Below are 25,909 nucleotides of genomic sequence, written 5' to 3' on the forward strand. Positions count from 1 at the left end.
GAACCTGGGCCCCCGGCATTGGGAGCACCGAGTCTTAACCACTGCGCCACCAGGGACATCCCAGTCCTGAGGTTTCTCACTAGCTTGTGACCCCTTTTATAGCCGAAGTTTCCTGTGATGGTTCAGAGACAGGAGGGGATACTTGTCTTGTACAAGTTCTTCCTCTCTTTCCAGGGGCTGCCGAGAAGGGAGTTTGGGGTCAGACAAATTAGGTAGCATCTGTTTCTAGGAGACTGTAGCTGATTTCCCCTAAATCCCCTAGATTTTTATGTAGAGAATCAATTTCCTGTTCTTGGCTAAAGTACATTTTGAAATGTCTCCAGCCACCCTCAGAGTCCTCTCATTTCAAACCCAGCCGTGAACTCAGTGGTTCAAAATGAGGGCGGTGTGGCCAGATGGTTGAGCTCTTGCTGCAACTTCTCTGAGAAGCTGTGTAATTGGAACAAGCTTGTCTGAGCCTCAGTTTCCTCACCTATAAAATAGGGGCGATCACGTCTACTCCCTCGGCTTGTTGGGAGGTTCAGTGAAGTACAGCAAGTAAAATGCTTCAAACAGCTCCTGACGCATAGAACATTCTCGGGAAGTGTTCTCATTTTAATTAAAAAATTCTGGGGCTTCCCTGGTGGCGCAGTGGTTGAGAGTCCACCTGCCAATGCAGGGGACACGGGTTCGTGCCCCGGTCTGGGAAGATCCCACATGCCGCGGAGCGGCTGGGCCCGTGAGCCATGGCCGCTGAGCCTGCGCGTTTGGAGCCTGTGCTCCACAACAGGAGAGGCCACAACAGTGAGAGGCCCGCGTACCACAAAAAAAAATAAATAAATAAAATTCTGGTACTAGTGCCATTGTTGTGTGGATTACGTTTTAGCTTTTGGTAACTTTTTTCTTGATAGTAATATGTTAGAGGGAGAAATTCCTCAGGTGACTGCTGAAATAATCCATAAAATTGTATGAAGACCAAATAACCTAGTTTTTTGGTTGTTATTAAGATGGCGATCTACAGGCCATAAAATGCACAGATACTAAGTTTTCAGTTCACTGTGTGTTGACATCGGTCAGCACCCATGTCAACACCACCTTGGTCAAGACCATCCCACCACCCCGGAAAGTTCCCTCTTGCCCCTCTCCAGTCAGCCCCCTCCCCAACCAGAGGGAACGGCTTTTCTGATTTCTCTCATAATTTTGCTTCAGTAAATCTATTTTTGACATACAACTTTATAGAAGAGTCTTAGCCCCTTCAGAATTTCAAGTCTGTTCACCGTCACCACCTCTGATTTCCTTACAAGCTCAGAACCCCCCCCCCCCCTCCCATTCAAGCCTCTTTCTCAGTACCTGTGGCTCTTAAGGACCTCCAAGTTGGACGGGTGGAATTTATTTCTGGACTACATTTGCGGCTCTTTGTAAAGCAGTTTCTAGCTTAAGACGTGGCACGTCCCCTGGGATTGATGAGGACCGCGCGCGCGCGCGTGTGTGTGTGTGTTTGGGGGTCATAGATACGGTGACTTAGGAGCGGGTATTTATTTGTAGCTGGGAGGTTAGCGCCTCCTGTCTTTGTGATGAGCACACACTTTCCATTAACATCAATGGGATTTAGCCAGGCCCATGCAGAGAGAAATAGAAACTGGAACATTTGAAAAAACAAACAACAAAAAACGTGGGTTATGGCCCAGAACAAAACAGCAGCCTGGGGGAGGGGCTGGGGATTCTGCAAACTGGCCGTGCTTTTCCAGAATGGGTTTTCTCTCACCTCTGTATGTGGTCTGGTTATGCGTTTTTTTTCTGAAATGTACCAGTTTTGCTTTGGCTTCAGTGTGTACTTTACATCTGAGTGGAAACAGGAGCAATCCTTTGATTGTAAAGATGTGTGGGCCTTTGGAGGAGTTTCACAGAGCAGCACATCTCTGGCTAAATTTACATAAGAGATTTGAAGTCCTTTGAATCTAACTTAATATATTGCATGGGATAAACAGTATGAAGATGAAAGCCTCAAAGAATTCACTACTGCTAACCTTGGGGCGATTGTGCTCTCTGCATTAAAAAAAAAAAAAGACTTTAAAAGGAGGGGTGACAAGTGTATTTTGTAAGAAAAAATGAATAACGGTTCTTGCCTTTATTGATACAAGAGGAAAAATCCAGATGAAAAGAGATTCTAGATATGGGTGACTCACATACCTGTGAGTATAACCTCTGTACCAGGTTTTATGAGTTGGGGTATCTGACTTGGGAAGATAAGGCAGTTTAAAATTTTCTTTTTATGAGTGTGTACATACGCAATTAATACTTTAAGATGTTTTCTTTATAGAAGTTTAAAACATTACAGGAAAGACTGAAGTCCCCATCCCATCTTAGCCCCTTACCTTGCAGAGGAATCTAACCAATAGTTGAGGATGGTGGAAAATCTTTAGCAGTATAGGAGAATCTTTGTTGGTGTTTATTTGAACAGTGTTACATTGTTATGTTCCGGAAAGTTAATTTCCCTACTGACAGGTCAATACAAACAGGGATGCATTTCACTTTGGGTCCTGGTGGCCCATCTTACTGGTTCCACCTACCCAGGTTTCTCCAGAGGCAGAACATTGTGGCAGTTAAGACTCTGGATCTAGATCCCCTGCATTATCACTTAGGAGCAAGCTTATTCAACCTGTGTGTCTCAGTTTCTTCACGGGTGGTGTGGTGATCTCAGCCACGAACTGCACTAAGGGGTGGAAAGCACTTTGAACGGCACCTGGCACGTGGCGAGTGAGCTGCAGACGTCAGAGGTCACCATCACTCAGCCCTCACCTGTGGACGGACAGTTCTGGGGTTTCTGTGTTTTTCACTCTTAGGAACCCTGTGGTGGTGGTGACTGGGGACGTCCCTGTACACGTGTGTGTCAGTGAGAGTTTTTCCGGCGCGTGAGATTCAGAGAAGTGGGCTTGCTGGGGCTTCTGCACTTGGAATAATTAGCAGGTCCTGCCCTGATGCCCTCAAGTGGCCTCTGGCCTTTTCTGTCCCCGGCCCCAGGAGAGGAAGGTGGCTTCCACCAGGGCTCACCCTCTCTCTGTCTCTGTGCAGGGCTTTGTGCTGGCCGTCACCATCATCCGGGAGGCAGTGGAGGAGATCCGATGCTACGTCCGAGACAAGGAAGTCAACTCGCAGGTCTACAGCCGGCTCACAGCGAGAGGTCAGCCTCCTGGCCCCAGTGGGTCCACTTCCTGCAGCAGGGCCCCCGGTGTGTGGGGGGGTGGCCCACAGGGTTGCAACTCAATCATGGGCCGCTGACAGGGAGCAGAGTTCAAGGCCCGGGGCCGGCGGGTGTGTGGGTGCCCCGTGGCAGGGCAGTCACTCGTTGCCGGCACAAGGGAGGCCAGCGTCTGCCCTAGGGCCTGGGGTTACTCCAGCCCCATCCCTGGGCTGCCACTGCCCTCTTAGAGCCAGTCCTGTCATCTGACTTGTGCCTCATCAACCTGGAGTTTAATTCTGTGGGCTTGACATCCTCCCACACAGGTTTCCAAGGCAGTGCAGCTTTAAAAGATACTCTTTCAACATTACAAAACTAATGTTACAGCTTTGCAATGTGAGTTTTTAAGAAGGCACCAGACTTAATATAATAAAAGCTGCATCTGTGAAGGTTTCTTTGAAGGCATCTTATAAATCCTCAAAACGGAAGAGTGACTAATTCTGACCCAAAGAGAAATTACTAGGTAACCTTTAAGTTGAATTTTTGAAATGGTGGAATTTTTAAAATCTGCTCAAACACACGGTTGAGAACCCACAAAACAACCCAGCCAATGTCGACTTCTGTTTCCAACTACAAATTCTACCTAGATTTCCTGTAAGGTTGTATTCAGACTTGAGAGAATGTTACCTAAAGTTCCCGAAGATTCCTGATCCAATTCAGGGATTAATAATGTTTTAGGAGTGGCCGAGGGGAATAAAAACTGTGGTTTGCCTTCAGGAAATTGAGAATTCGGAAGGAGATAAGATAGATGCCCAAGGGACCTTGCAGCCAGCCAGGTTGTGAACTGCTTTACGTTAAGTGCGTTAGTCTTCTGAGGAAGCAGTCCGTCCGTGGTTTCAGGGGTTTGAGTAGAATTTTCCTTCTCGGAGAAATGTTGGAGAAATTTATTTAAGGCTCCCAATTTTTTTAAAAAAGTATAATCCTGTGAGGGCATGAACGTGTCTTGTTTTAATGCATTGAAATAGATTTTCATGGTTGGTGGTCTTAAAAAGTTGCAAGTCTCTGGGAGGAGAGGGGATTTAGAGTTGGTATAGAAATGCTTTCTTATTGCTAAACTACTGTATTTAGGACGTTTTGCTACCTAAAGAAAGAAAACCCAGCGTAGTCTTTGCAGAGGCAGGTGGCTTGGGCCTTCCATGTGGGTAATCAGAAGCCCCCTCCGGAGTCTGTTTTTTTGTGGTTTGTGTATATTAAATACTCCCTTAATAACATGTTCTGACGATAACATGTAAAATGCTTGGCAACCAACAAAAGCCCCATCGAGAGGGTGCGGTGGGTCTATTTAGAGCTCAGGAGGAGGGGCCCTGGGATCCCATTCATTCAGCCATCCAGGCTCCAGGCCTTCTTTGGTTCTTTTCATATTGCAATTGCTTTTCCTGTGAGTGATTTTTCTGGCCTCCCCTGCAGACCCGACCCCCTTCTCAGCCCCTGCTTTAGCTTCCCTCCGTTTTTGAAAAGATCCTGAGGAGAACTGGCAGATGGCTGTAGCATTAAAAACTTGTCTTCCTTTGTGGGTCTCCTTCTGTGGCCCGTGGTTTCCATTGTCATGCCAATCCAACAGTAGGGGAAGACCTAGCCGAGTTCTGAATATTAACCCAGACCCTGGCTCGGCCATTTGTTTTGAAAGCCCCAAAAAGGCACCGAAGAAAACGGTCAGCCTGGAAAGTGAAGGAGGGGAGGTTAGTTATCTGATACACTGTGGGGGGAAGGGCACAAGTAAGAAGCCCAAACTGGAGGATTTCAGAGAGGGGAAGAGAAAGAAGCCTTTTTTTTTTTTTTTTTTACCTTACCATTCGATGATTTAATAATATTTTCTTGAGTGAGGCTTTTCACCAAGATCTTCATTTAGTAAGTTCAAAAGCAAAGGGAAACAGATACATGTATGTATATCCACGCAGGACTGTTTTCTCTTTTTACCCCATGGCACCTTAAAATGTACTTTTCAACACTGTTTTTGGAGTTCAAAAAAGTTTGGAAACCAAAATATCGAGTCCTTGATCAAGAGATTATAAGCCATTATACTTATCTGCATTCTGCATCATTTCCTGTTTAATGATAGCAGTACGTGTACTAATATAGTTAAATATTTGGGGGAGTGGGTGATAACTTCTAACTAGCAAAATAGTTGCAGAAATCATGTGGAAAACTCCTATTCGCCTTCACCCGGATTCATCAGTTGTTAAGCTTTTGCCTTTTTCATCCTTTCCCCTCACTCTCTCTAAGCCCTTGGAGAATTAAGTTGCCTACACGATTCCCTTTTAACCTGTAGATACATCAGCGTTGAATTCCTAGTAGGATGTTCTCCTTACATAACACAGTATAATTACAAAATCAGGAGATTTATCATTACATTACTATTAATCTCATCTATACTTCTTACCCAGAATTCGCCATTTGTTCCTAAAATTTTTTTTATAGCTTTTTTCTTTTTCTTGTCCAGGAGCCAGGACAGGTTTGCCTTTTGCATTTAGTTGTCCTTTCTCCCTAATCTCCTCTAACTTGGCGGAGTTCTCCGGATTTCTTTGTTATGACCTTGACATTTTTGAAAAGGACAGGCCAGTTTTAGGTCAGTTACTTTGTAGCTTGTCCGTCAATGCGTGTTTGCTCGAGGTCTCAAAATGAGATTCACAACAATGCAGGAATTTATGTCGTTTTAAGAATGCCAGTGGCACAGATCCTGGGATGTTACCCAAGTTGTAGAGGCATTATGTTAATCGAATTGAACAAGTTTCGAACTTGGAGGAAAAAAATTGATTTTAAACAAGTGAATTAAAAACTCTGGAAATAAGAAATTCACCATTGGGAGAAAAAAATGGATGATCTTTTTTTTTTTTAATTGCTGCTTCCCGTGGTTTAGATCATCTTATATCATTCAAGGTGTGCCTAAAACAACACATCAGTGGATTAGTTTTTAATGTAATTGTCATAGTTTAATAAGAAGTATTTGAATATTGATAATAAAATTAGCCTACATGTAGAAATGACCTTTTATTCATTCTTCAAGGATGTTTGAAACTCCATCACTTTCCAAAGTCTGTGATAGGTTTCTGTATTACAGAGATAAACTTGAGGGGCTGGGACTTCGGGAAATTAATAGTCCAGCAAGGTATCCAGGCACGTAAAGGGGATGATTACAAAATGTAACTAGTAGTTACACTTTAGTGGCATGAGTGTTGTGGTCCTTATAAAGAATATCCCCTTTCGTGACCACCACGTTCCTGGTTCTGAGCACAGTGCCTGGTGGTTGAGGAGAGTAGTGGTTCTGCGTCTGTGCTCTGCCTGGATTCAAGAGTCCTGCTTCTGCCTGCCCCCCTGCTGTGGGGACAGATCCCTTAATCTGTCAGTAAATTGGGGATAATAGTGCCTACCTCAGAGAGTTGCCGTAAATATCACTCTTGCATGAGAAAAACTTAGCACTGTGCTGGGATTCGGTCTGTGCCCAAGAAAGGCATTGCTGGTGGTATCGTAGCAGGGGTTCATTAAATATTGGTGGGTGAGTTAATGGAGGTATGAGCCAGAGGTTATGGGAGGTTACGGGAGCCCATCAGAGAGGAGCTGATGATGTCTTCCCGGAAGAGGTGAGTCTTCCAGGTTGGAAGAAAACAGCACTGGCTTTATGATTGGTGGTGCTGAATGCAAAATGAACACCTGGGGCCCCTGTTCAAAAATTATTCAAGATGGCGGCAGCAGAGCATGAAACCAAGTAATGGCCCCTTCTGAGTGCAGGGCCCTGTGCCTTTACTGGAATCACATGCCCATGAAGTGTTCCTGGTAAAGAGTTCTCCAAAGGTCACAGGCTGGGATGGCTAGAAGTGTGGGGTACAGAACCCCAGGTTCTGGCTCCATCTTGTTCTTCCCAGTTCCGCCTTGTTTCCAGAGCCTCTCCTTCCTGGGAAAATAGAAGAAAAAACCATATTGGCCAGTGAAGACCTGAGACTCTGGGAAAGTTTATTCTGTGATCCAGGAATCTGTAATCAAGGCATGCTACAGGGAGGAGGTGGCATTGGAACTGTTTGAAAAACGCTGTCCAGAATGGGAAGCAGGAGAGAAAAAAAGAAAGATTTACCTACTATAAGCCAGCCAGGTGCTGGACAAGGTCTGGTCTGTAATTATTTTAAACAGCCTTATGGAGGTAGCTTTTACCTATGGGGAACTGAGGCTCGTAGAGGTTAAGTATTGTGTCTGAGATGATGTAGCTAGTTAAGGGGTAGAGCTTGATGTGAACCCCGGCTTGTCTGAATGTAAAACCTTAGCCTATAAGTCTAGGCTCCACCCTGTGCCTGGAGCTGAGGCTCACACCTTCCCACAGAATATCTCAATGATTGCCATGGCGTTCAGGCTTAATACATATGCTACAGAAAGGCTTCTAGATTTAAGTCCATTTTAAAACACTTCTTTTTTAATTGAAGTGTAGTAGATTTACAATGTTGTGTTAGTTTCTGGTGTATAGCAAAATGATTCAGTTATACATATATATGCATTTTTTTCATATTCTTTTCCATTCTGGTTTATTACAGGATATTGAACATAGTTCCTTTTGCTGTACAGTAGGACAAAACACATTTCTGAGTCCAAAGAAATCAATCCAGCCCCCTCATTCTGAGATGAACAAACTGTTGAAAGCCAAGTAGGAATGATGCTTTTAGATGAATAAGCATCCCCTCTCCTCCTACTTGGAATCCACATTTAAACCTGATCAGAGACTTGAGAGGTTCTTACTGGACTTTTATGCGTTCTGTGACTTTAATTGTAGAGCTGTCTTTCCAAATTAATAGCATTCAGTGGTACTGCAAACGCCAAAGCCGAAGAAGAGAGGGTCTTGAAGTAGTAACAGACCCAGCAAAACTTTGTTTTGTTACTTGAAAGATTTGGGTTGGGTCAGGAAAGAGTCATTAGTCAAGGAATTATTTTTCTTTATCCTTGTCCTTACCAAACCAAAACTTTACTTCTGGAGGGGGAATCTGCCTTGCTTATCACAGGTAGTAAGGGCAGTTGGATTTGCATTTTTACCAGATGAATTCCAGGGGTCTTCATACCAGGAATGTTTTCTCAGACTAACTTGTGATCAAGGGCTAAATGAAGCAAGTGGATAATTAGCCTTGAAGGAAAGTGCAAACAGAAGCATAATTAACACAATTGCTGATGCTTCTTTCCTGCTGGGGACATCTGGGCACATGGTGAACCGTAAGTTGTAAGCCAAAGGTCTGTGCAAAGTGGAGAGACTCCCTCTTATTTTCAGCTTTTTAGTACATATGTGGTGTAAAAAACGGAATGGATATCTTTCCTCTTCTCTAGTTCTTTTCGGATTATTCTCCGCACTGCTCTGTTCACCCTTTCCCAGTTACAGAATAACCTCAAGGATCTCACTTCCATTTGAGAGTGATATCTTTTTTTCAATTTAGTTCAGAATCCACTTTGCACCATTATTTAGGATTGCAATTAATATGACTAAAATTTGAGGTCTAAGGACACACATGTTTTTCTTTTAGGGCGTTGTATTCCGTTGGAGTTCATCAGGAGAAGGTAGGATAGTGCAGGGAACATGTGTTCATTAATGGGGAGTTGTTTAGCTAATAATTAGCTAAAGGAAAACGCTGTATTCTTAAACACAAGTACCGTTTGTTTTCAAAGTATGAACTCTCTTCAGACTTAGGATAACACTAAAACTGCTTTATACTTTTTTAAAAGATGAGGGTTACAGTGATGGTCTTTAAAAATTTTTTTATTTTAGTGAAGTATAGTTGATTTACAATGTTGTGTTAGTTTCTGGTGTACAGCAAAGTGATTCAGTTGCATGTATCTACTCTTTTTCATGTTCTTTTCCACTGTGGTTTCTTACAGGGTATTGAATCTGGTTCCCTGTGCTATACAACAGGACCTTGTTGCTTATCCATTCTATGTATAATAGTTTGCATCTGCTCAGTGATGGTCTTTTTGATATTACTGCCGCAGAAGTACTGCAAAGGTCTTTACTGAGGATCTCAAATACAGCTCAGTAAGCAAAGCATTCTCCTTCCCAGGCTTTCCTCATTAAGATTCAGAGCATTAGCTTTTACAAGTCTTAAAATAGGTCTTGCCAAACACTTTCCCATAATTCTCTGACAGATGTGAAGTTTGTTATTTCAGACCCATAAGGTTCCTTTTATTCTTTCAAACTACTCAATTTGACTTTATTACAAATTTCTGGTGAACTGATCTATTGTTTAATTAAAAAAAAAAAAAAACCCTGAAAAAAAAATCTCACATGCAAATTGCACTGTTATCTTTCCCAAAAGGTATTTCCCCCCCCTGCCGGGGGTGTTGGCCTATTTCATCATTATTGGGCACCAGAAGCAGGGAAGGGCCATTTATGTATTTATTTTAAAAGCCTCTGTTGGGTATACACTTGTTACATTTAGACTTCAGCCTTTCTTTTTAAAGTTCCCGCTAATTTAAACAAAAGCCCCAGGAAGTGGCCCGTGGAATTTATAATAATACTCTTCCACCCTTTGCCTGTTTTCAAATAACAGTCTTTTCTTAGGCTTTGGGGAATGCAGACAACCTGAATGGAATATGAAAATTTCAACTTTAAACCTATGAACTCTGCCGGGTCTGCAAAGGCGTTTTCGTGTCAAGCCCAGGAAATGTACACATGCTGTAGAATTTACAACTCATCACTGTCACAGTCAGATTAGAGTTCGAGTTAAAGAGTTATACATTAACCAGGGTTAGTGCATGGAGCTTGCTGCTAAAGACCTGCAAAGGCAATCAATGTCCTGCAGGCACAATGAAAAATAGAAGTATAGCTGGAGGTGTTCAGAGGTCAAAAAATTGGCCCACACGTACTAGTGCTCCGGAATTTACTTCTTTTTTTTGGGGGGGGGGGGCTGTTCTGCAGTGTGACTGAATTGTCATTTGCTTGTTTCGACTCAAGGGAAACATCTGGTTTCTCTCTGCAGTATAGACAAACTGCCCTTATTCTGAAGCTCTCATCCATGAAAAGCATGGTTTGGGCTCAGTGGGTTTGCTTATGAAAGGCTCGGGGGTCCATCTCTGCAGAAATAAACAGCTCTAGTAATTGGAAGTTTGTTCCCCGTTATAAACTCTAGCGCAGAGGTGACCTGGGTGAAGTGGCGGAGCTGAACGGGATGCATTTATTTTATAGAAGGCGTTTTATGATTTAGGATGTGTCCGGCAGAGAATCTGCCACTTAAACCTGTGAAAAATCTCTTACCCAGCTTCTGTAGAGTTTCTGCAAAGATATGTAAGAATCCCAGAGCCGGGAGATTGGGTGTGACAGGGTCCAAAAGAAAAAAGAGGTCTGGGGGGCAAAGTGAGGAGTTCTGTGGCTTCAGATCTTAGACCACGGCCGGATCTTCCTGTGCACTTTATAAAGAAGATAACGCGAATGGGCATTATTACTCCTGTTCAGGACCAGCTATGTAATTTGTGGGACTCAGTGCAAAATGAAAATACGGGGTCGCTTGTTTAAAAGTTATTAAGAATTTGAAGATGAAAACAGTAGGTCATTCACCCAAGGGTGAGGGGATCTATGTGAATACACAGGTCACATGCCCATGGGTTGGACTCTGCTTCTAGAAGTTTTAGGAATCTCTAGGGTAGATCACACACACACACACACAAAGTAGGGGTGCTTGGGAAGTATGTCTGCTAACTTCTCAGTGGGGTGTTGGGAGAGAATTTTCTTCTAACCAGATAATGGACTGCAGGGAGACCTCCTCTCGCTTGAGGTAGGTAATACTCACTGTCCGTGTGTTATTTTTCACGTCTCGTACTCTTCTGCTAGGAAGACGGGAGCTCTGCCACCGTGCAAATGTTTCTTGTTCTCTTTTTTGCGAGAATCTTGGTAGAAAACTCAGAACAGTGGTTCACGTAAGGTTAGAAATTATGTGTTTTGGGCCCTTTCCACAATCTTCAGAGTCTTGTCGTTCTGGAAGTTAATCCCAGCCACTGCGTGCTCAGCTCTTCTGACTCTGGTCCTCTTTCTCTCCTGCCCCAGCGGTGCCTTCCCTGCCTCCTCGTGGGCTTCTTAGAGAGGGGCGTTTCATTTGGACGTCGGCAGCCAAAACCCCAGTAAATGTTGGAATCGAAATACTGGTCTCTGCTTCCCCTTCTCTTTCTTTCCTGCCGCTTTTCCTCCTTTCATTCTTATGGTTTTAATTTGTCTTTTCTTGTTCAGAACACACAGGTGCACAGACACATGCTACATGTGTGTTCTGTGTGCAGGCCTGAGCTACACATTTTTGATCACCCAAAAACGGTCGTGCGGCCCGAAAAGTCCAAATGTATGGTCCGGACCGTGCATTGGCTCGATAGAGCGAGTGAATCTGAGGGTCTCCCTGTGTGGAACCTGCAAAGCTGAGGCTCATCCCCGCCAAACACTAAAATGCTAATGAGGGGGCCGGGGCTGAGAAACCCCAGTGACCTCAGGGTGGTGTGGCCCCCGCTGCCCTCCTCCTGAGATGGAGCCGGTTACAGTAGGAGGGCTTGTCGGAGGGATCGGCCTGCTGGGTTTAGTCAGGAACTGCTCTGCAAACACAGCGGATTAAAGGGTTTTTGTTGAGCTAGAGCAGATGGACAGAGAGGTAGAGTTCAACTTAACCGATCGTGAATCAGGACCCCGCCGTGGGAGGGAAAAATCTGGGCCTGGTCACTTAAAAGTTTGAGCTAATTTAATTTATTATATCTTTTTCTTATTGGAAGAGCACCTCATGTTTATTATAAGAAAATTGTCGTGAAGAATTTAGAAAGCATTGTTGCCAAAGAAAGGGATAAATCTCCTCTGTCCCTAGAAGGAATCACCCTTAACCCTTTTAGTGTAATCCTCCTGATTGTGTCCTTTGTCTCGCTAACACACACATATATCCATATGCAGCTGTTATTTAATAAGAGGTATAACAGTGCTCTTCCTAGGGTTAGATATTAAGAGCACACTTGTGAGTAGGTCTTGAAGATCAGAGCACAAGCTCAGGGACGGTTTGGGTCAGGCCACCAGCATAAATTTCAGTAACAAAACCAAAGACAACGTGTAAATTTATGTTCGGGAAAGTTGGGGCGAGCTCGGGCGAAGGAAAAGCTCACAGGCTCGGGGTGGGGGGGCACGATGAATTCACGATCTTCCCTCGAGGAAGGCTTTGATAAGCTGTCCAGAGAGGGCAGTGTATCTGTGTGCATTATTCCTGGTGCCCCCTCATTGGGCAAGAAGAATTGTTCAGGTTGGAAGGGAATTCGCGTGGAGCCCGCTCTTCATTCAGCCATTTCTAATGAGCTGACTCTTAGGACTCGCTGATGTTCTCCATTCCCTCTGCCAATATATCGACACAACGAACGCTTGAGGCTAGTGGGTTCCGAGGATGCCCAGGCTCAGGCCATTGGGTTGAATTCGTGCTTTATGAAAGCAAGGCCCCATCAGATGCTCCCTTCCTAGGCGGAGAGAGTCTAGCCGTCCTCAGAGCCACCTGCCACGTGTCTTCTAGAAGTCGTCCGTGTTCAAGAGCTTCCCTTTTAGCACCAGGTCTTCTCACTGTTACCATGACAAAATTTAAATAAGTACAAACATTAGTTAAAAGTCAAACCCTGTGGAACTCCTTAGAAAGAGTTGTTTCAGTTGAAGTCATTGGAATGCTTTGAAACATCTCATTTAGTGGTGAACTACTAAAAAGACCCATGGCATTAAATGATGTGAAAAGTGTACGATAAGATAACTTGCGTTGGGCACCAGTTCCTAGTGGGTGAGTGGTGGGTGTTTGTTGGAGGAGTGAGTCCACGGTGGGGGACAGCAGATTCAGAACTCCCAGGTCACCTTTGCTCTGGGGCATATACTTTGTTGAGGAGGACTGAGAATCATCATTATTTTCTCTCTTGGCTGAACATTTGTAAGTTAAACGGGCTTATTATGAGACGCCAAAAACATGGAGATTTTTATGGGGTTGATCCCTTGTGTGGGAATTTGATCTGTCACCAGAATAAAGACCCATGTCCTCCACAGGCTTATTTATGGGGCGCTGGACCACCTGGCCCCCCAAGCCCTTCATTTTCTGTTCTGTGTGATGCTTTCTGCCTTGTTAAAGGAATTTCAGCCTGTGGCCACACAGATGCATGTGCTACGCATGTACATCACTGTCTCCCATCTCATGCCTTCCTTTTTCCTGATGCTGGTAACCAGTATCCTTCACCTGGTTAATTCTGACCTCAGCTCTCCTGTAAAGCATTTGTTGATACCTCCCCGTACCCCAGCCCGTTCGTTCATTATTTGTCTCTTGCCTCCTTCCTGCCACTGGAGTGGGAGTCCCATGCATCCCACCCTTAGAACACCTGGCCTCCAGCAGACATTCAGTTAAGGGGGCTTGAATGCGGAGTGAGTAGTCACGAGCCTTCTGGGTGCCGGGCACTGTTCTTGGTCCTCCTTCAGTGGGGGAGGTCTCCTTTTCTGCTCCCTTTGCATACTGGACTTACTCCCATCCTTTCACACACTATTTTGCACTAACAGCATTTGTCTTGCTGTCTTTCTCACCAGCTCATGGGTTTGCAGGCTACAGTCAGTGGGCCAAATTCAGCCCACCATCTTGGCCCAGGAGCCAAGAACATTTTTACATTTTAAAATATAAATATACAAAGATTCTTTGCCTTTGGGGAGAAGAGTTGTTGGGAGAGTTGAGATTGTCCATTGGCTGCAAAACCTAAACTGTCTACCCTCTTGCTCTGTATAGGACACGTTTGTTGACGCCCGCATGAGACTATGAGCTTTTCTTTAGGACAAGGGGACTGTCTTTGATCTTCGAATTCCTAGAACATGGCACTTGAGTAAATGTTTTTTGAGTTGAACCGAAGTCCCTCTTTTTTATTCCATCCTCTGGAGTCAGATGAGGGTTTGAATCTTGGTGCTGACCTGGTTTAACTGTGAGACTAGGGGAAGGTGGGGCCTCTCTGAGCCTACTTTCTTTGTCTGAAAACTGGAGATAATATATTTTTCTGGTGGCCTTTGAGAGGAGCAGGTGAAGCCATCAGGATGTCATATCTATACAGCGCTTAGCACGGTGTTAGTGTTAGCTGTTATTGTTTATCCAGATAAACATCCAGCCAAAGTTATGTGATCTGATCATAATCATATAAACTGCACTATAGAGCAATCGCAGATTTAAGAAGCGTCAGTCCTTTTGGGTTATCCGCTTTCTCTTTGATGGTGTTGGAATTAAGTGTTGACCTTCTGTCCATGGATCTGACTCTGAATTTTCTTCCCCATTTCTCTGTGTGTGTGTGTGTGTGGGTGTGGGTGTGTGTGTGGGTGTGTGTGAGGTTGAATCTTTTATGGTGCTGATTTAGAATAGCTTCTAAGGTGCCGTTAAGACAGAAGATCTTACTTGAGTGAGTCATTCCAGTGCTCCGCAAAACAGGGATTCATTTTTGGAGCGGCCTCTGTGGTAGGCGAACCTTGTCTTGGAGAGACAGGAGATGCCGCTGCCGGGCTCAGGGGCACGTGCGTCTGGGTCCGCAGGCTCGCGGACGCCCTGCAGAGGTACTCAGACTTGGAAGGACTTCAGATGTGATGTATCTGGGCCTGTTTCTTTGCAGGGACGGTGAAAGTGAAGAGCTCCAGCATCCAAGTTGGAGATCTTATCATCGTGGAGAAGGTGAGGGGGTCTCGCGGCTCCTGACGGCTGCCGCGTGGGCGCGTGGGAGAGGGACGTCATTGCCCCCACTTCACGAATCCCGATGCGACGTGTGATTCGTGTATCTGGTGGCCGAACTGGACGTTTGCTTTCTGGGATTCTACCCAGAAGCTTTGCCTGGGGGAGAAACATCTCTTTCCCATGAGACACACACACACAGAATATCTTTTTCATGGTTTCTGTGTGCTTCTTAGCCAGAAATCCAAGTTACAAACACAATTCCAAGGTTTGATTTCCTATTTGATGTGCTTGTTGTTTTGGAGTCTTCTTTTTTTTTTTTTTTTTTTTTTTGGCGGTACGCGGGCCTCGCACTGTTGTGGCCTCTCCCGTTGCGGAGCACAGGCTCTGGACGCGCAGGTCCAGCGGCCGTGGCCCACGGGCCCAGCTGCTCCGCGACATGTGGGATCCTCCCCGGACCGGGGCACGAACCCGCATCCCCCGCACCGGCAGGCGGACTCTCAACCACTGTGCCACCAGGGAAGCCCTGGAGTCTTCTTTTAAACCCATCATAATAAAGTTTTTCCTAGAAGTCTGCTGGCTGCATAAGCACATAAAAATATTTGTCATTTACCTCTTGAACAATTTTGGCTCACATTTTTTGACTTAAATAACATTGTGCTTCTCTGTCATTTTATGGGGAGTAGGGGTTAAGTGAACCATGAGAACAGTAGAAAGGCCCCAAATGCATTTTTAAAGATAGCGCAGTCGATATGTTTGTTACTCCAGCACTCATACCTTTTCTTACTGTGTATGTTTGGGAGGTGTTGGATTTGGGGGGTGGCCCTAGAGAGTCTTGGAATCATTTGATTAGAAAAGGATTGCATCTTAACTTGTTTCTTCAGGAAGTGAACTATGCTCTTTTAAAAGGATTAAATCCAAGAGCTCACAGTTGATTTGGGGTAAAGTGAAGCTCTCCTGGGTGGCAACTCAGAAGGACCCACACAAACTGCTTTGTGTTATGACATACCTGCCTGTTCACAATTACATGAGGCCCGCTGTTGGCTTCCCTCTTTTTTTGAGAATGGCTTTTGTTGCTTCTTGCTACTTGACTTCCTTATTAAAATCCCACTCGAAGCCAAACATCAAGCCGGAAAATTGGTTGAAGCAGAAAGCGTGAGCCAAGTGTATGTATGTCTGTAGTTTCAGCAGACAGCCTGGAAGAACGCCAGCTAGGGGAGCAGGCTTTGGGCTCCCGGGTCCTCTGGCTGCAATTTCAGGAGATAATGGTTGGATTCGCCAGAAAACTAGAAGCTCTCTTTCCGAGATAAGATTTCAATAGGAGATTAGTAACGTAACGGTAGTGTGCAGGAGTTCTCAGATTCAAAACGGAATACATCCCCAGATCTGTCTTTGACAAAGGCAGACACTTAAAAGAGGCTGTGGGTTTGGGTTGCTCCCCGCCCCACCGAGGGGGCGGGGGCCTGGGGATGGAAACCTCACACAGGGGCATTCACGGTAACAGTCTTTCTGTTCATAACGCAGAACCAGCGGGTCCCTGCTGACATGATCTTCCTGAGGACATCAGAAAAAAACGGTAAACATCTGGGATCAATTTTGAAAATAACCATTAACCTTTCAGTGGTAATTTGGCAAAATAATCATTTGAAAATGTAACAGAAGTAGATGATCATTTTGGAGCCATGGAGGCAAATCAAGAACGTTTCTTTTCATAGAGCAGTCCTTAAAAAAAAAAAAAAAAGGTTTTTGGTGCGTGCAGGTCAACAGATTTTGATCATAGCAAAGATAGTCGGACCCGTGCTGAATCCCAGCTGGGAAAGTCACACACAGTGGCTGTGCTTTTCCCCGCTGGGCTGCATTAAGCTCAACCGCAGGAGTTGGCAGGACTGGGAAGCGTGTCGAACAAACAGAAGCAAACAGAAACTCCTCTGAGAAAATACTGGGAGAGCGTCATGAGACGGGGCGGTAGAGAAGCTGGGGGGAGAGGTAGGGGTAGGTGGCCTTTCCCCGCCTTGGCTCACGAGTGGTGGGGCCGTAGTCACCCCTGCCCATCGATTTATTTGTCGTTACAGCCTATTTGCCTGAGTGAACCTCTCAAGTCTCTTGCAAGATCCCATTCCTCGCGATTACAGTTGTTTCTTGGTGTCCGAGGGGGATTGGTTCCAGGACCTCCGTGGGTACCCAAATCTACGGATGCTCAAGTCCCTTATATAAAATGACATAGGACACTCGGCTGTCTGCACCCGCAGGTCCTGCATCCGCAGGGCAGGCTCGGGGGGCCCGGCTGCGTTTCCCACTGTGGCCGCCCCCGCCGCCTCCTGCCCTCCCCGCCGGTTGACTCAAATCTCCTCTCTTTTTATTTGTTGTTATTTAAGCTGTTTGGAGGAAACAAGGCTGTGTTTCTCTCGCCCATCAGGCATAATCAGAGATCTTCAAACGCTGGAAAAGTCCGTATTTGTATCCCTTGGAGGTTGCTGCAAACCTCTTTTATGATGAACTGGATAAAAGTGCGGATGACGTGATACACTAATAATATGTTATATCATCCAGAGAGGGGGTGGAAGGCACTCCATTAAAACAGTCTTCTTTTAATTAATTAATTAATTAATTAATTTACTTTTGGCTGTGCTGCGCGGCTTGTGGGATCTTAGTTCTCCAACCAGGGATTGAACCCGGGCCCTCGGCAGTGAAAGCATGGAGCCTTAACCACTGGACTGCCAGGGAAGGCCCTAAAACAGTTTTCTTTTAAACACTGCAGCTGTGTCCTCAAATTGGTTCTTGTGTCCTCGTCAGTGAAAATGGAGTGTTATGGATTGGGGGTGCCAGATGTGTTCTCCCTTTGTTCCCCCCCCACAAAAAAAAATTAGAAGGGATCTCCTGAAAGTCCTCAGAAGTCTTACGTGCGGTGTCAGGGAGTTCAGTACATTCTCCGTCTGATGAAATACAGAGCTGACTGATTGCTCAGACTTGTACAGGTCAGATTGAAATATGTATCCACCAAATTTGCAGGTTGATAGTCACGGCAGGCAGTTAACGTGGTCCTTGTGGTCCTTTCCCTGTTCTGAGCAGTTTGCATGGATCAGCTCTTTAGGCTTCGCAGCATGAGGTTGGTGCTGTGATATCCTCATTTGTGCACTGGAGGAAACTGAGGCTCAGAGGGGAGAAGTAACTCCCTCAGGGCACAGCTAGGGAGTCGTGGAGGCTGAACCTGAACCCAGGAGGTCTGGTTCCTGAGAAGGTGCTCGTAACCCCTGCCCCAAATGGGCTCGACTGCTGGTTACCCCGTGCCAGCCACCGTGCTGGGGGTAAGATCACCCCACTGAATCCTTTACAGCAGGCTTGTGAGATCTGTGTTTCTCCCCATTTTACAGACAGGACACGCTGAGGCTTAGCAAGGTCCAGAAACTAGCCCAGGCTCCCACTGTGAGTGGTGGAGCGAGGATTTGAACCCAAATCTTTCTGACCCCAGAGCTTATGGAAGAAATGGGAAATCGGGTATTTATATTTCCCTCTTGGTCGTTGGCCATTGATTGGCTGTTTTTACAAGTACTAGAGCCGGAGCTGCTCGGAGCTGCCACGGGAAGGATTCTTGAATTGCAGGTGAACGGACGGTGCCTCACTTCCCTCCACAGGGTCTTGCTTCCTGCGGACGGATCAGCTGGATGGGGAGACGGACTGGAAACTTCGGCTCCCCGTGGCCTGCACTCAGAGGCTGCCCACCGCTGCTGTGAGTAACCGTCCCTGCAGAAGCCCCACTGGCGACTGTGTCACCTCAGGGCTCTCAAACTCGGGCCCCTCAGGGGCCAGACATGGGCCGTCAGGTGTGAGGTGGGGCTCCTGGGGGGTGTGGGGTTCTCGAGAGCCTCGAGTGCTTGCTGGCTCCAGGCCGTGTGGCCTTGTGAACGCAGACCTGGCCTGTTGGGATGGGTGCTCTTTTGAGGGAAGCTCCAGCTCTAAGAAACCTTGACTAGATACCCGGCATAAAAGTAAAACCCAACGCAGAGCACGTTATTCCTCTGCTCAGAATCTCCACAGGCATCTCAGCTTCCTGAGACTTGATCCTGCGGTCCTTGTCTCTCTGCTAAGGGCCTGACCTCAGCTTCTGGCTCTCTCCCCTCTGCCCGCCAGCTCCAGCCATACAGGCCTCTCCATCAGGCATCTTCTGCCCCCCGACATTTGCCCTTGCAGTTTCTCCACCAGGAACAATCAGACTCCCTCTTGGTTTTTGTGTACGAGTCGCCTTATTGGAGAGGTGTTTCCTGATCACCTTCTCCTTGCGTTCCCACTCCACTCACTTCAAGGCAGAGTCTTCGAGAGCAGGTTTCTGTCGGTGTGTTCACGCCGTGCGCCCAGTGCATGGAACAGTGTGTCGAACGGTGCCTGGAGCAGCATGCAGGCCCTGTCTGAGGGGGCGGCCACAGTAATTGGAGCCAACAGGCCCTCCGAGCTCCCCGGGGCCTCACACTTCCCCACCAGCTCCCTGTCGCTCATGCCTTAAACTGTAGAGTGAGGTAGGGAGGGAGCCAAAGAAGAAGTTTAAACGCAGGCCACCTGGGCTGGATGAGGCCTGGGGAGTAGGTTACCAAATCACAAAATGTAATTTAAATGCCCAGAGACCGACATGCCCTGTGGGTGGTCTGAAAGGATTAAGCAGAGCGCAGAAGCTTTTCCTGGGCTTGTGGCCACGTTGATTAATGCCAGTCCTTACTGCGTCCCGTGAGGAAGGGAGACGGCAGGAGACAGTTCTGTGTCTCCGTGGAGCGAACGTAACAGTAAACGTGCCCGCGGAACTGATGATTTTTCATGGCCAATAAGACAGGAAATAGCACCATCCTTATTATTATTTGTTTAGACCAGGAATTCTAGTGAGTTTTCAGCTGTGGCCAGGAGCCCTGGGGAATCCTTGAGATGGGGCTAACCAGCGAGCGTCACTCCCATGATTTTGAGGGACTCTGTTCAGGAGACAGTCCAGAAGAGTCTAGAATCGTGAAGGTGCCCGCCGGTTCCTCGGCTCTGAGTTCCTTTCTCGACGTGCACTTTGGAAACTTCACCCAGTTTCATAAACATTCGTCTTCTCCAGGCCTGGGTTGGCGTCCAGAGAGAGATAAGGTACCACTGTCTGTACCTTCAGCCTCAGTGGGCTGAAGGGGCCTAGTTGGGTAACAGCGTTTTGACAAAGTCATAGATGAAAAAAAAAGAATTGTATGGAAAGATTTACCTGAGTAATACGCGAGTATATTCTATTTAAAAAGAAACTCAAATTGGAGGAACAAGTGCAAAGTGTTGCTCACAGCCTCCTCCCCAGATCTTACCTCCCTCTCCCAGGGGCTCTTGTGAAGTCAGTAGTGATTTTTCCAGGTCCTTTTTAGTGCAGTTTCTCACAAATATACAACTGCACACTTGCTGGTGGAGTGCGGTTTCTCATAAATGGGATTGTGCTGTAATTATGATTCTGAAACGTTTCTCCCTTCACTTTCTGTCTGTGGGCCTTTTTTATTTATCATCACATAGGTGCCACATTGCCCACACGTATGCATACGGGCCTCCTGGATGGTTTGCAGGGAGCTCAGGGCCTGCTGAGGGCGTGGCCAGTAGCCTCTGCTCCACTCCAGGCCCTTGTGGCTAAGGGGCATTGTGGCCTGAATTTGCCTGACCACTTGATTTGGTTCCCCCCGCCCCCGTCTTTTTTATTGTGGCAGAATATACATAAAATTGACCATCTTACCATTTTTAAGCGGACACTTCAGTGGTGTTAAGGACATTCACAGTGCTGTGCAGCCATCACCACCATCCATCTCCAGGCTTCCATCATGGAAACCTGCAGCTCTGGACCCACTAAATACTGCTTCTGGTTCCCCCTCTTCCCCCAGCCCCTGGCAACACCCTCCTACTTCTTTCTCTATGAGTGTGACTACTGTGGGTGCCTCAGATAAGTGGAATCCTATGGTATTTGTCTTTTTGTGACTGGCTTATTTCACTTAGCATGGCATCTTCACAATTCATCCATGCTGGAGCAAGTGTCAGAATTTCTTTCCTTTTATTTAAAAAAATTTTTTAACATCTTTATTGGAGTATAATTGCTTTACAACGGTGTGTTAGTTTCTGCTTTATAACAAAGTGAATCAGCTATACGTATATCCCCATATCCCCTCCCTCTTGCGTCTCCCTCCTACCCTCCATAATGAATGTTTTGATCGGTATGAACAACTCTTGTAAACCAGAGTGTCGCAGAGGGGCATCTGCACTATCACTTAGTTTTGGAAATGCTGGGTAAACACAGAGAAACACAGAATCTTCCCTTTAGGGTCTCAGTGTGTCTTGGGATATTGCAGGTAGTGACTCCTAAACTTACTTGCTGGAAGGTTTCCCTCTTTTTTTCCACCTGCCCCGTGGTTTTGAGAGCTGTTTGGAAAATACACTTGCTTTGGAAAAACAGTGGATGCTTCCTGAAATCCCTTTAATCATACACTGACTTCATTTTGTCTGCAAAATGTCACCCCCGTTGAACAGGACCTTCTTCAGATTCGATCGTACGTGTACGCAGAGGAGCCAAACATCGACATTCACAACTTCGTGGGGACTTTCACCAGAGTAAGTAAGCCTCGTGGGACGCGGAATCCGGCCTGGCGGGGCGCACGTCTGGGGTGAGGACCTGCTGCGCAGTGCTGACAGGTGTTTGTCAGGGAGTTGCTCTGTGCCAGGTGGGGTGACGATCCCTTCAGAAGGCCCCACCTTGAAAGCTGACATATTGCTTCTCAGTAAAATCAACACCGCTGGGATTTTCTTCCAGCCTCTGAACAGCTTGAGTCACCTGACAGCTTGGAGCCAGTGTGACTGTAACGAACGTGAACTCTGGTCTGAAAGCAGTTACTCTTTGTGTCTCTTTCACGTGAGCCCCTATCCTCTTTGATTCCTCCAAGTCCTGTCTGCCAGGGTTATAATTTTTAAGCCACGTCCCAGCCTTTCAGAGTAGAAATTAAATTTGGATTTGAATCATTTTAGGCCTGTGGGGTAATAGGTTTATAGAACCCAAATTGAATTGTTCCTGCTCTTGTTCTGGAAACCCGAAGACTGACCAGCAAAGGGCTGTTTCTGTTCGATTTGCCTCTACATTTCAGTTCTTACCTTGTAAAACGTTTCTTTGGTGCTAGAAGCCTGCATTTCTTAAATCGTGAACCATTGTTTTTCACCGGGGCGGAAACGCCAAGGATAAGAGTTTATGAGTTTGGCCCGCCTCTCCCGGCTGGGCTGCTGGCTTCCAAACGGGGGTCATCCTCTCCTCCCTTCTTGTGAAGAGCAGGCTGGAGACAGCCAGCGGGTCCTGCCCAGGCCTTGGTGGGTCAGCGTGTGTCCACTTGTGCTTTTGCAGGAGGACAGCGACGCCCCGATCAGCGAGAGCCTGAGCATAGAGAACGCGCTCTGGGCGGGCACGGTCACCGCGTCAGGTACGGTGCGATTGCGGAGGAATGTGTTAACAATTTGAAAAGGAAAGAAAATCCTGTTGTGTAATGAGAATAATCATCTGTCAGTTGGGAAAATGAGCTGTCGGTCAAATGGTGTTTTCCACTCGCTCCTGCACCGCCGGGGAATTAAACGGCCATCTAATTGCCCCTCGGACGATCGGAGACGTCTGGAGGAGAAGCCGCCCTGGCCTGTGGACTCGGCCACAGCGTCCGCTCTGGGAATAGCCCTTAATTGCCACTTGAGATTGACGTCCTAATCTGTACCAGAAATTGGGTCAGCCTGGGTGTTCGGGCTGGACGTTGTGTCCGTGAGGGCTGCCCAGCCGGTCCTGCCCTGGTGCACACGCCAGGGCCACGGGCCTGATGGAGCCTCAGTGTTTAAAACTCCAAGATGACACAGAAATTCTCTGGACCTCTGGACTCCAAAACAGAGTTTGCAAGATGACCTGTTGAGGTGCAGGAGGAAAAGATTTGAACACTGGTATGAAGCTGAGCAGAAGGGGCTCCAGGGGCTGAGCACGGCCTGCAGCAGCTGGGGTGATAGCAGTGGGGCCGCCAATCTGTCAGGCACTGGGCTGGGCCCTTCCTGTGTGTTTACGTGGTTCACTTAATCCTCCCAACAGTACCATGCGGGCAGGTGCTAGTATTGTCCCCATTCTGCAGATGAGGAAACCGAGGCTCAGTGAGGTTAAGTAACTTGCCCAAGGTCACACAGCACATGAAAGGCAAAGTTGAGGCTTGAACCCAGGCACTTTGTCCCAGAAGCAGAACTCAGTGTGCAGCTGTTATTATTATATTATATATGTTATATAATAATATATGCTATTAATTAACGTAATTAATTAACGTAATTCCACTACTGGCAGCTTTCTGTCTTTACCATGGGATGAATCCATGTTTTTCCCCCTCTCTCTCCTACCAACCCATTTTCCTCTGCTTGATGCTATTTTGTGGTTCTTTAGTACAACATGCTCAGTCAGGATGCTCTATGACAAGGAGGGGAATGAGCAGCACAGACTCTACACAGGCTGCCATCCACAGACTCACTTAAAGCCAGTGGACAGAGATGAACTCTCCCTTTTCGTTTTTTGCCGTGTTGTTTTTCCACTTTCAGCCTATATTTGCAGCACAATCTAGATTGTCTCTCAATTCCCCTGGTGACTAAAGATGTAAGAAATTGGTCCTTAGTACTCTGCACTGCCCACTGCCCGGCCACACCAAGGCCATGGCCATGGCCACCCAGGGCAGGCAGGCAGCAGCCCTTTCACCTGTGCCTCTTCCTGGCCACTTGTCCACCCGAGTCTCTCTGAACTTGTTACTCCTCCTCACCAGCTTTTCTCCACTTTGAAGTCATTTGCTAACAAGTAATTAGTTATTCTTTTTAATCTTTAATAATTTGACTGAAAAAGAATTTGTTTCAATTTGCATTTCCTAGGTTATCGGGAAGGTTGGCCATCTTTGCATATATCTGTTTTGTTTCTTCCTTTGTCAGTTACTTTGTGCGTCCTTTAGTCATTTTTTTGTTATGGTTCTTATCTTTTTCTTAATCATTTGTAAGAGTTTCTCATTTCTGATGCTTAAACCTCCTATCCTTTTCCCCCATCCAATTTATTATTTGTTTTTTTTTTCTTTTTCAAAATTTCTTCTTTTTTCAGTTGAGGTAAGTTGATGTACAGTATTATATAAGTTTCAGGTGTACAATATAGTGAGTCACAGTTAGGTTATGTTTCATTTACAGTAATTATAAAATATTGGCTCTATTCCTTGTTGAACAATATATCCTTGTTGCTTATTTACTTTATACATGGTAGTTTGTACCTCTTAATCCTCTACCCGTCTTGCCCCTCCCTCTCCCTCCTCCCCACTGGTAACCCCTGGTTCTCTATACCTGTGAGTCTGTTTCTTTTTTGTTATATTCACCAGGTAGTTTTATTTTTTAGATTCCATAAATATGTCATGTGGCTTTTAAAAAATTTTGTGGTGTATTTAATATGCAGGAGTTAAAAGTTACTATTTTCATTTGTCTCTAGTCTGTTAGGTGATAAATGATATTTTGTTGTTGTTTTAATTTTTATTTCTTTGTGAGTATGGTTGAACATCTTTTCACATGTAAGACCTTTCTTAGTATTTTGGTCTATCTACTTTCCTTCTAGGTTCTTTTTTTTTTTTTTTTTTTTTGCGGTACGCGGGCCTCTCACTCTTGTGGCCTCTCCCGTTGCGGAGCACAGGCTCCGGACGCGCAGGCTCAGCGGCCATGGCGCACGGACCCAGCCGCTCCGCGGCATGTGGGATCTTCCCAGACCGGAGAACGAACCCGTGTCCCCTGCATCGGCAGGCGGACTCTCAACCACTGCGCCACCAGGGAAGCCCTAGGTTCTTTTTTTTATTGACTTGTAAGAATACTTTATAGAAGAAAGGGTATCGAATTGTCATCTCTCATCAGTCACATTTTCTCACAGTTTATTGTTTGTCTTTTGTTTTTGTCTGTGATATGCTTTGTTTGGTTGGTTTTTCCATATAGAATTTCTCAATGTTGCTGTCGTCACCATTTTCATAGAAATGGGATTACTAAGTGAAAGGGTGTATACATTGTACATTTTGATTCACAGGGCAAACTTCCCTCTTCTGATAATCTTATAAATGTACCTTAACCAGCACCATGTTCTGTTTGACTTTAAAATTTTTGCCCACCTATAGACATTGAATAAATATCTAACATACTGATTTCCCTTTTAAAAATAATTTGTAAAGTTTAACAACTTTCTTCATGCTTGTGGTTTGTTTGCATTTCTCAAAATATATGTACGAACTGCCAGTTTATGCCCTGTGCCCATTTTTCTGTTGAGGGGTTCATTTGAAAAAATGATTTCTAAGAACTCTTTATAAGGACAATAAGGATATTGTCCTTCTGTTTGTTACCTTAATTGCAATTACTATTTCCCAGTTGATCTCATTCGTATTTTGGCACAAAAGTTTAAAATTTTTATATAGGCAGACCTATTGATGTTTTTTCCTTATGGTTTCTGGTTTTTGTGACATGCTGAGAAAAATCTTCCCTGCTCTAACAATTTAATAGTACACCAGTGTTTGCTTGGAGTGTTGATATGGTTTTATATTAAAATGTTTGCTCCATCTGGGATTCATCTTGGTTTAAGGAGTAATGTTAGGACAACTAGCCAGCAAAGGGATCTTACCTCAGCTCAAACCCCAGCTCCGGACACTTGTGCCAGGTTGTGTTTGTGGCCCTGTGTAAAGAGACAGTGTGATGGGAAACAGAGACGTCACATGATAAAGCATGCATGTTGGGAGGGGGACACCCTGTGTCAAACGCCCATCTCTTCAGGTGGAGCAGAGAGAGGTGTTAAGGGAAATCAGAACAGACTGGGTTTGTTTTTTTAAAAAATTAATTAAGTTTCGGCTGCATTGGGTCTTCGTTGCTGCACGCAGGCTTTCTCTAGTTGCAGCGAGCGGGGGCTACTCTTTTGTTGCAGTGCATGGGCTCATTGTGGTGGCTTCTCTTGTTGCAGAGCACGGGCTCTAGGTTCGCGGGCTTCAATAGTTGTGGCCCTCGGGCTCAGTAGTTGTGGCTCGCGGGCTCTAGA

The 25,909-nt window shown here is 45.8% G+C and overlaps 1 protein-coding gene across 1 annotated transcript in view; it reads left to right on the plus strand.

Moving 5' to 3' along the window:
• ATP9A (ATPase phospholipid transporting 9A (putative)) overlaps positions 1-25,909 on the plus strand; it is a 135,538-nt gene that overhangs the window by 35,463 nt on the left and 74,166 nt on the right. Inside the window, exons 4-9 of the mRNA XM_082600340.1 lie at positions 3,052-3,160; positions 14,789-14,847; positions 16,369-16,420; positions 18,477-18,571; positions 21,355-21,435; positions 22,214-22,289. Of these exons, the coding sequence (XP_082456466.1) occupies positions 3,052-3,160; positions 14,789-14,847; positions 16,369-16,420; positions 18,477-18,571; positions 21,355-21,435; positions 22,214-22,289 (472 nt within the window). The remainder of the gene's footprint in view (positions 1-3,051; positions 3,161-14,788; positions 14,848-16,368; positions 16,421-18,476; positions 18,572-21,354; positions 21,436-22,213; positions 22,290-25,909) is intronic.

Source organism: Mesoplodon mirus (assembly GCF_964341445.2).
Source record: "Mesoplodon mirus genome assembly, chromosome: 15".
Taxonomy (NCBI): domain Eukaryota; kingdom Metazoa; phylum Chordata; class Mammalia; order Artiodactyla; family Ziphiidae; genus Mesoplodon; species Mesoplodon mirus.